The sequence below is a fragment of the Ammospiza caudacuta genome, chromosome 3 (assembly GCF_027887145.1).
Source record: "Ammospiza caudacuta isolate bAmmCau1 chromosome 3, bAmmCau1.pri, whole genome shotgun sequence".
Classification (NCBI taxonomy): Eukaryota; Metazoa; Chordata; class Aves; order Passeriformes; family Passerellidae; genus Ammospiza; species Ammospiza caudacuta.
The window spans coordinates 7,285,557-7,296,264 of record NC_080595.1 but is presented as its reverse complement, the minus strand read 5'-3'; the positions used below and the strand labels follow the sequence as shown (position 1 = coordinate 7,296,264).

Here is a 10,708-nt window from a genome sequence, read left to right as displayed (position 1 = left end):
ATCAGAGACCCTTTGGAGTTTGGTGACAAACTGTGAATGTCCTTTGTAGTGGGAAGCCTTTCTCAAATGGTTCTGAAAGATTACCTGCAGTGTTGCTTGAAAACAACCATACTGTGATCATACTCTGAACTCCCTTTTTTATTTTTTAGTCCATTTAACCTCCAAAAAGGCAAACTTCATCTGCTCTGCTGTGTTTTGTTTGGCTTGTACTCTGTGCTGTTGCAAAGGGAAGCAGCTGCTGCAGTTTGTAGATGTTCCTGGAGCCTGTGATGCCACTGGGGTTGATCTGGTAGCTTTGGTCCAGTGCATTACCCTGGAAGCTGACTAGGAGCTATTTGGAAAGGTCCAAAGCAACAACGTATTAGTTTTGCTTGTTTTGTGTTTCATTTTGTTTTGTTTGGGTTTTTTTCCCCCCTAGTAACATTTTGAAACAGTGTTTTTAGCTTGATATAATAGTTGCAATGATTGCATCCTGGTGGGGGAGGTGACTGCCTTTGCTCAGTCTCCCAGGCAAGATGAGTTTCCCAGCAAGGGAAAGGTGGAAGAGTTTGTTTTGAAAAATGTCTGCCACTTGGACAGCCCAAAGGAGTACAAGCAGTGGAAATCCACCTCCTTTTTGCTGAATGAGGGCTGTCTACTTTCTATGAAAGGTGCTGAAAACAACTTCTGATTTGAGTGTTCCTCTTTTCTATTCATGATCATTTGAGTCTTCTTTGGCTCCAAGCTGCACCAGCTGTTTTCCACCCTAATCTCCTTTCCTGTAGCAATCTGGCCGCGGTGCAGCAGCGGTGGCTCCGCTGGGCGAGGATGAAGTACTGCAGTTGTCCTTGGCGTGTTCTTGCCGGCTAAACCAGTGGAATCTCATTAGGGTAGATTTCTTCATGGCCGCTTATGGATGCCTTAGGGTGGAAGATGCCTGTGGTCTGCAGAGATAAAGGCCTTCGGAAAGGAGGAGCAAAGGCTTATCGGTGCTGCCAGTGAAAGATGAGCGTCTGGAGTCTTTTTAGAGTCGGGCCAGCTCTTTCTGTGCTGCTCCGTAGGCACTCAAACAGCATTTGTGGCAAAGCTCAAAGGGCCGTACCCGTTCCTACAGCCCTGGAAAAGCACGGGTTTAATGGCATTAATGGCATTAATCAGCGAAGGTGCAGAACCTGATAACACTGGAATAGTTTTCCCTTCTCTGGGCAGACAACACCCCGTAGTCCTGCCTGCGGTGCTCCTCACGCGTTTGGAAGCAGCCGGAGCAGGCAGCGGCCGGGCGGGAGCAGCTCTGGCTGCGGCCCTGCGGGACACACGAGAGCTCCGGGAGGAAAACACGGGCCGGCCGCGGCCGGGACAGCCGCGCTCCCCGCCCCGCCCCGCCTGGCGTCATGGAATTCCAGGGCGCTCCCGCCAATGGCGGCGGGGGCACGGCCGGTGGCACGGGGGGACCGGCCCCGCCGCTGGCCTCGGGGCTCGGGCACGCCCGGCAGGCCCGGCCGCAGCCCGGAGCGCGGCGGAGCAGCTCCGCCTGCGGGAGAAGGGAGCGGGAACCGCCGGACCGAGAGCCCTTCCCGCACCCCCGGGAGCGGGCACAGCTAAAGCCGACAGGGATGAGCTATGGATTGTTAACCTCCGGCAGCTTCCTGCGGCTGGGAACTGGTGCTGCTGCCCTCTTCTAACTTTTCCATATGGGATGCGTGTGGTGTGTGGGGAATTGATGCCAGTTTCGGTGCCTGAGCATTTGCAAATAGTCTGATTGTATAATACTGAACAGCTCAGAGTTTGCTTTGGGCTGTCCAGTAAGGTGCTATTATCTCATAAAATACTATCCGCCAATCCACCAATACTTCTGCAAGTATAAATAAAATCCTTTGTGGTTTCTCTTTCCTGACAGCCACCTCTCATAAACTCACTGTAGGGGCAGAGGTGTGTGTGTGTGTGGCATATCTGGTCATGTCTGTATAGTGCAGCCTGTTGTTTTTATCTGAGCACTAATGCAGACTATATCTATTTTAGCAGGGTGTTCTGCCCACGATAACACTCTCTTTCTTGTCAGGTTTGATTAGCCCCAAGTGAATGCTCACATGGCTAAACCACTTCTGCTGCTGGAGGTAGTTTGGATGTCTCCAGGAAGAGCTGCATTACATCATAATGTGTAATAAAGATTTTGCAAATCAAATATGGCTCCTTCTAATGCCTAAATGGCAGACAAGATGGTGGCACCAGAGCAGAGTCTCTGACTTTGCAGTTGAGATGCACTTACAACAATTGCCAGTGGCTGTCAGTTGTATTAGAGTGCAGGTTACTTTCCCACAGAGCCTTTTGATCCTGACATTAATAGAAAATAAAGAGCAAATTTTCTCACTAAACATCATGGCAGCTGGTACAACTGGTTGGGGTCTCTGGCGGTGACAGTGCTACACTTACAGTTGCTTTTGCAATAGCTGCCTCTCAAACCCCAAACCGTGGCCCAGCAGTGATGCAGGAAATGAGGCTCCTCTTCCTTCCCCAACAGCAGATTTTCCTTGTGAACATCGTGCCTGCAGTGTGTTTCTGAGACAGAAGTACACCAGCAGCCCCCTCCTGACACTCAGCTCTCATTTTACACACCAAGCATGGCCCTCCCACAGCAGATTCTTGCTGGGCGAGCTCTGATGGGCCAGCTTACAGGGAGAAATTTTGTTTTGCTTCTATGTAAAGAAAAAAGCCACAGAATCACAGAATCAAGTAGGTTGGAAAAGACCTCTAAGGTCATAGAGTCCAGCCTTTGTCCGAACACCACATCCCAACTAGACCATGGCACTCCATGTCTAGTGTTTCCTTAAACACATCCAGGTGACAGTAACTCCACCAGCTCCCAGGGCATTCTGTTCCAATGTCCAGTCAGCCTTCCAATGAAGAAATTCCTCCTGATGTCCGAGCTAAACCTCCCCTGGTGCAATTAGAGGCCACTTCCTCTCATCCTGTCACTGGTTGCCTGGGAAAAGAGCCCAATTCCCACGTGGCTGCAACCTCTTTTCAGGGGCTTGTAGAGAGCAATAAGGTCACTCCTGAGTCTCCTTTTCTCCCGGATAAACACCCCAGCTCCCTGACAGCTCGTCGCAAGATGAATGCTCCAGACCCTTCCCCAGCTCCGTTGCCTTTCTCTGGACACGCTCCAGCACCTCCACGTTCTTCCTGTAGCGAGGGGCCCAGAACTGGACGCATCACTCCATGTATGACCCGGGGGCAAAATCACTCCCCTAGTCCTGCTGGCCACGGGGTCACCCCCAAACGAAAAGAACCCAGCCAGGGCGCATCCAGACGGGCTGTGGCGGTCGCGGCAGTGCCCGGCGGCGGGGCGGGGGTGGCGGCCGGGCCGTGAGGGGGACGCGGGGACAGGGAATCCCCGGGCGCGCGCGGCGTGCCTTTTGTGTTTGTACACACGGCCCGGGGGCGGGCCCGGGGGCGGGGCCGCGCCTTCCCTCCATTGTGCGCCATTGGCGGCCGCGCGGGGCCGGGGCGGGGCCGCCGCGCGGGGGGCGGGGCCGGCGCGCGGGGCCGGCCCTCGCCCGTCAGCCATCTTTCAATTGTGCTCCGAGCCGCCGCCAGCGCCAGCCGCAGCAGCTCCGGCTCCTCCTGCGCCCGCCCGCCTGCCCGCCCTCCATCCCTCCCTCCCTCCCTCCCGCACGGCAGCCGCGCTCGCCCAGCGGACGGGGTAAGTCTGGCGCCGCGCCCGCCGCCCCCCGCGCCCCGACACCCACCGCCGCTGCCCCCCGAGCCTCCCCACAAACTTTTGGGGCGCTCGGGAGGCGGCGGCTCCTCGCGTTCCCCTCGGCCGCGCCGCCTTCCCGGCGCAGCCGGAGCGGCTCCCTCCGCCGGCACCCCCGGCCCCGCTTGGCGCGGTCGTTGCCCCCCTCTGCTCCCCTCGCCCCCTCTCCAGACCCCCACCAGCGGCTTCCCCAGCCCCTCAGCTGCCTCCTGAGCCCGACATCCCCCGGATCGGGGCCGGGAAGCGGTCGCAAAGGGGAGCCGCTCGCCAGCCCAGGGTAACTCTCCTGCCTTCCTTCCCCTGCTCCCCACAGTTGTTGCTCAGCTTCACCATCTTGTCTCTTTTCTCTGGTCACCGACCATATTTTTTTTCCTATTGCATAAAAAACAATAAAAAGGGAAAGAAATTCGCCGAAGGAACGACCCAAACGCGACGCAATTTTTCGGTTTTCGAGTGCAAACTTTTCCGCTGCCTCCCCCTGCATCTGCACCCGCACGGTTTGGAGTTCCTGGCGATATTTTTGGCGTTATTTTTCGCAATTTATTTTTTCCTCCTTTGCAAAAGGACTAGGGCTGCGTTTCGTGATTGTTTCCATTTTGTTCTGGCTCTGGGAGCTGAGTTTGCCTGTGAGAGGCGCTTGGGAGCGAGGCAGCTCTTGGGGAAGCAGTTGCACAGAAAGAGAAAGACGGCACCCGAAAAACAACCCCCCGAAAACAAAGTTTGTTGCTTTCTCGCACTTTATCCGGCCCCTTTCCTTTTCGCACGATAAACGCCGGGTTGCCTGCGGTTGCTGGCGGCTGGGGGAGCGCGGGCGCCGGGCAGCCCGGGGAGGGCCGGCGGGGGCTGCCGCTGCTCCGGCCCCCGCTCCGCAGTTTCGGAGGAGGTTTTCCGGCGGGTGGGAGCGGCGGGTCGGTGCCAGCCCCCCGAGGTTTGCCGGGCTGTATTTGCAAACACTTGGCAGGTGACGGGCAGCCGGCGGGGGGGAGGCGACAGCCGCCTCTCCGCGCCTGCTGCCGTGCGGCTCGCTCGGCTTCAGCCGCCGCCGCTTTGATATTGAATTCGTGGGCAAAAAAAGCTGTATTTTAATATTCCGCGATCGGCAGGCGTTTAATTTCTAATTTAATTTTTTCCTTTTTTGGTGTGGGTGGTTTTTTTATTTTTTTTTTTAACTGCCCGTCGGAGGCGTTCGGCCGCCGCGGGCTCGGCGCTCGGGGCTGGCGGGGCAGGGACGCGTTGCGCGGGACGGGGGCCGCGCTGCCCGCCCGCCCCGGGGGCCGGTGCCGCGGGGGGGGGCTCAGGCCGAGCGGGGCGACCACCTCCGCCCTGCCCCGGCTGCCCACGTTCCTCCTGGCAGGTGTAAGGCAGCGACGTCGGCAGGAGCATGGCCCGTACCAAGCAGACCGCCCGCAAGTCCACCGGTGGCAAGGCGCCCCGCAAGCAGCTCGCCACCAAAGCCGCCCGCAAGAGCGCGCCCTCCACTGGCGGGGTGAAGAAGCCGCACCGCTACAGGTAACGCAGCGCCGCGCACAGGCGGCCGCGGGGCGCGACCGGGCAACCTCCCCCCCCACCCCCCAAAAAAAAAAAATCCCTCCTTACCCCCCCCACCCCGCGGGACCGATAGGGCGGGGGGCGCTTCTCCCCGCCTCCTCCGCACTCCGCTCCTCGAGCAGAATAACCAAAAAAAAAAAAAAAAAAAAAAAAAAAAAAAAAAAAAAAAAGAATAAAACCGCCAAAAAGAAAACAAGCGCGAGTCCCCGCCAGCCGCAAAAATAGAAATTCCCAGGGCGGCACCGACCCCCGGCGTTTGTCATCAGCTCCTTTCCGGGCGTTCCGGTGCTGGTGACTACAAAATCGACACCCCTCCATCCCCGCGGCGGACGCGGCTCGGCGGTTCTTTTAAATTTTTATAATTCTGCGCTCGCGGTTATCAGGAGGCCGCAGCGGGGCTGCGCCGCCGCCAAGTTTATTGTTACCGGCGCGTTCCGTTCCGCGCTCCGCTCGCGGGGCTGGAGCCGGCGGCGCTGGGCGGGCGCGGGGCCCTGCAGGGCGCGGAGCCGCCGCCAGAGGGAGCAGCGCACCCGCGGATGCGGCGGGGATCCCGCAGCGCCCGTCCCGAATCCCGGCTTTGGGATAGCGGAGCGGAGCCGGTGACAGAGCTGTCGCAGCCCCCCGGTGCTGAGCTTCTCCAGGCCTGGCTCCCGACAGAGCGGCGGCAGTCGTGGTTCAGCTTGCAGGATGGTGTTGGGCTAGGTGTAGGTCTTCCCCATCCATGTTTTCCCCAAGGAACAAGCGGGTTTTGAATTGGGGACTTAATGTAAAAGTCCAAGAGAGGTTTATTAATGTATCGAGGAGTATGAAGAGGATGGAGCCGGGCTTTTCTCAGTGGTGCCAAGCAACAGGACAAGAGGCAATGGGCAGAAATGCACGGGAAATTCCGCCTGAGCATGAGGAAGAACTTTACTGTGAAGGTGACTGAGCATTGCAACAGATTGCCCAGAGTGATTGTGGAGTTGTCTTCCTTGGAGATAGCCAAAAGCCATCTGGACACAATCCTGAGAAACAATCTCTGGGATGATCCTGTTTGAGCAGGGAGGTTGGGCCAGGTGACCCACTGTGGTCCCTTCCACCACTCCACCACTCTGATTCTTGCTCTAGGTGTGAGGCAGAATTCATCAATTGGGAGAAAAGTAATAAAGCTGGAGCAGGAAAAGACAAAGCTTCCACAGAAATAAATGTGGTATTGATTTCACAGATGGACATCACGTTTGCAAACATATGTTGCTATTCTGAATTTGTCATTCTGACACCAAAACTAACGTGGGGAAATACCCTGGATAATTTTGACTGTCAGTATAACAGAGAATACGCATTTTGTTGGTTCTGTGAATGTTGACAGTGGCGAAGAAGAACCAATTTCCCTTAAAATCAGGATTCCTGTCAGGCCTCTCGGGGGTACCTTTGGTACAGCTGAACTCATGGCAGCTCTGTGGTTTGCCACATCTGCACTGAGCTGTGCTGCTGTCACTTGGACAGCACATGTTGGCCAACTGTTCCCTTGGTGAAGTCGGGCCTTGGGAGCCTGCCTGGCCTGAGGGATCCCTGCTGAAGCCAGTGGGAGATGGCAGAGATTGGTGGTGAGGAGACAGCGACCCTTTGCCAGCAGAACTGATTCTGTGTTGTAAATGCTGGGACTCTCCTAGGGAGAACAGAAGTGCTTGGTTTAGTCTGGAGGATGTCCCTTATTTTTAAGGCGATGCAGAACATATTTTCAATACTAATTATCTTAATTTCCACTATTTTTAATTTCACCAGGCCGGGTACCGTGGCTCTGCGTGAAATCAGGCGCTATCAAAAGTCCACCGAACTTTTGATCCGCAAACTCCCCTTCCAGCGTCTGGTGCGTGAAATTGCTCAGGACTTCAAGACAGATCTGCGCTTCCAGAGCGCTGCCATCGGTGCTTTGCAGGTGAGCTTTGCCCGGGTCCCACTCCGGGCTGGGGGGATCCCCCGGAGCCCCCCAGGTCCCGGTCGGGATCCCCCGGAGCCCCCCAGGTCCCGGTCGGGATCCCCCGGAGCCCCCCAGGTCCCGGTCGGGATTCCCGGAGCCGCCCCCCGTCGGGATTTCCGGGGCCCCGCCCTGCTCCCCCATTGGCCAGGCTGTTTCCAGGCTTCCTCTAGACTCCCTCTGATTGGTGGGGCTGCCGCGGTGGGCGTGGCCCGCACCACTGGGGAGGGATGCTCACCTCAGCCTTGCCTTATCCTGGGAGTTCCTGTGGGTACCATGGAATAAAACAGCACAGGGCAGCTCAGCAGCTCCTCACAGAGCCTAAAAGTCTGGTTTATAGGTGATGCTTTGGGTGTTTTTCTTAAATAGCCCCTGAATTTGTTAGAGCAGTGCTTAAGATGCTCAAGGAAAACACATTTCCTCCACCTTTGAGCTCTGCAGTTGGAGAGGGAACATTGTGGAAAGCAGATTCAAGGGTTTCCTAATGGGGGAGGTCTTGGCGTCCTCAAATGCCCTCTAAAGAAAAACAGCCCAATAAGCCACATCTAAACACAGTTAGCATCAAACACATGGTAGGAAAGCAGCTGTTTCCCTAAGCACATTTAAAAATATATTAGTTATGTAATTTATTTAGATTATACAGAGAGAAAAATATTAATTACTCTTTCTGGCCCAAATTTCTGAATCTAAGTCAGGACCCCCCACCAGACTGAGTTCTTACTGTGGGGACATCTCCCTCTTGTGATAAAAGACACTCCTGGTTGAAGATAGCTGTTGAAAGATTGTTCCAGAACATATCTGTAGTTGTAGTCTGTCTGACATGCAGACAAAATGGTCTCTTTCTAGTTAATGACTTCCGCTTGATAAGGGGCCAAGACATTTGCCATGAGAGCCCATAAACTTGGGCATATGCTTAGCTTCAAAAGGTGCCTGTGTGTGTTTGCAGAGTTGCTGTTTTTACTTTTAGTTATTCTGTGTGGTAGTTCTTAAATCCTGAGGTTTATCTGTGTGTCTCTTTATCTAAATCTGCCCATTAAAATTTAGTAGCTGTTACACTTTCAGAAAGCTCCTGGCTTGAATGTTCCTGGTTTTGCATTAAGGAGTTGTTGGAATAGAACCTGGTCAGACAATTCCTAATGGGTTCTGCTTGCATATTTGAAAAAACAAACAAACTCAAAAAATATATACGTTTTAAAATTAACCCCTTGGGTACCAGGATGTTTGTGCCAGCAAGGCTATTTGGTGAATTGTCTTAATTTTAATGTATTAATTTGACAAAACTGCATTAGGAATTCTCATATCTTCCTGCAAATTAAATGGCTTAGTAATACCACAGTCCTCATCTGCTGTAGTAAATATTGGGTTTATTTCAAATTGGATAATCTTATGTTTTTAAACAGGATCTTTGAACCTAATAATTTGATTCCTGGAGTTCCTGGCAATGAAGTGGTTCACACAAGTTCTCTTGTGTGTACTGTAGAAAGAGTGACTTCACCCTTGTTTCTACAACTGAGCCCCATCATTTCCCCCTTCTCAGCCCAGGTGTGGCTGTGTCCAGCACTGGCACACTGAGATGCTTCCTAGGAGATTGACAGGGTTAGAATTCCATGTGTTATTGATAGGGTTAGAATTCCATGTGTTCCAAAAGTGTTGGAACAATGACCAGTGCTGTGCTGGGCTTAGCAGCAGCTAACTTCATGTGAGTCAGGGAAATATTTGGGTCCAGCTGAGCATCTGTCTGGCTCAGGGTCCTGCCTGCAGCTGTGCAGATACAGGGAGAGCCACTGTGCTCAGCTTTGTCCTTGTGCTGCCCCTGGCTCTCTCAGGTGTGAGCTGAGAGCTGTCTGTGATGGTGGGGCCAGTGCTGTGTCCCCAGGTGGGCAGGAAGGAAATACAGGAACAGGGAAGTGTCTGATGGCAATTCCCTGACTGATGCCTGGTTTTGATGGTTCAAGGAGCTCCTGAACTAATGGAATTCTCTTATTTCTGATAGTTCTCAGTACATTTTTTCTGCTAATTTTTGACTTAAGCCACCTCTTCAGTGTCTGTGGAAGGAGCTGTATGCCTGAGCTGTGTGTTGGGAAGAAATACATGTTCTTCTTTTTCCCTGGCTCTTGCCAATTTCACCTGATGCTTAGTGACTCTCTCTCTGGAAGAGACAACAAACAAGTCCCTCAAACAGTGTAACCCAGCCTTTGAAAAGAGAATTTCCTAAACAAACTAACCTGCTGATAATGTAACCCCTTCCTGTCTCGTGAGAGTCCCATGGGAGTATCAGTTCTGCTGTGCTCTGGAGGATGTCCTTACCAAACAGCAGCAGTACACTACTTTAGACACAGAATATTATCAGAAAGTGGAGGTTTTTCATTTCTGAACATCTAAAACTTTTGATATTTATGAGTAATAAAGATTAAAACCTCAATTTAATGCCACGTCACACTGTACTTTTAATCCTGAACTACGAATCTTTCTTTTCCCTGATGCTCAGAGATTGAAAATATCCTTACCTCTTTTCTTCCACACTAGGAGGCAAGTGAAGCCTACTTGGTTGGGCTGTTTGAAGACACCAACCTGTGTGCTATCCATGCCAAACGTGTCACAATCATGCCAAAAGATATCCAGCTAGCACGCCGCATACGTGGGGAGCGTGCCTAAAGCCTCGCCACCATGGGTCTGTCATCCTCCAAGCAAAATCTTCTTCCTGTTATTGGTAGTAATGAACGTTAGATATTTTTTCCATGGGGTTAAAAGGTACCTTAAGTATATGGTTGCAAGTGGAAAAATAGGGGACAGAATTGGGTATTGGCAAGTTTTCTTTCCATTTTCATTTGTGTGTGGATTTTTAATATAAACAAGGGGGACGTAAAAATAAACAATGCGGTCAAAAAAAAAAATAATAAAAAATGTGAATCGTTGAAACTTGTTCACCAAAACAACTTTATAAAAAAATTATAAATAAACATGTCAAATTTTTCTGGACAATGCCAGCATTTGGATTTTTTTAAACAAGTAAATTTCTTATCAATGGCAACTAAATGGTGTTTGTAGCATTTTTATCATACAGTAGATCCCATCCATTCACTATACTTTTCTAACTGAGTTGTCCTACATGCAAGTACATGTTTTTAATGTTGTCTGTCTTCTGTGCTGTTCCTGTAAGTTTGCTATTAAAATACATTAAATGATGCCTGGTTTTAGTCTTGATTTTTAAATATTACACATGGGTTATATTGATTCAAAAGTGATCAGCCTTTCCTCTCCTTTTGCTCTTCAATGCATGGCCTAATTCCTTGGGGCAGATCTAGGAAGCACTGGGGGTGCTGCCTTGGCTGAAGTGGTGTATATGTGAGGTTCTTTTAAGAGTGTAAAATTTATCTGCTCCACATAAAATGAGTTTTGTGAATGTAGTACCAGGTAGAGTCTGGAACTGAGCTGAGCTCTCTAAGTTACAGTGCTGAGAAGCAGCAATT

At 52.2% G+C, this 10,708-nt stretch overlaps 1 protein-coding gene across 1 annotated transcript; it reads left to right on the top strand.

The window, feature by feature from the left end:
* Window positions 1-3,557: 3,557 nt before the first annotated feature.
* On the top strand, window positions 3,558-10,423 carry LOC131556214 (histone H3.3A). The gene is made up of 4 exons (XM_058802676.1): window positions 3,558-3,679; window positions 5,088-5,242; window positions 7,046-7,199; window positions 9,765-10,423. The coding sequence occupies exons 2-4, from the start codon at window positions 5,115-5,117 to the stop codon at window positions 9,891-9,893; spliced, it is 411 nt and encodes a 136-aa protein (XP_058658659.1). The 5' UTR covers window positions 3,558-3,679; window positions 5,088-5,114; the 3' UTR covers window positions 9,894-10,423.
* The last annotated feature ends 285 nt before the right edge of the window (window positions 10,424-10,708 follow it).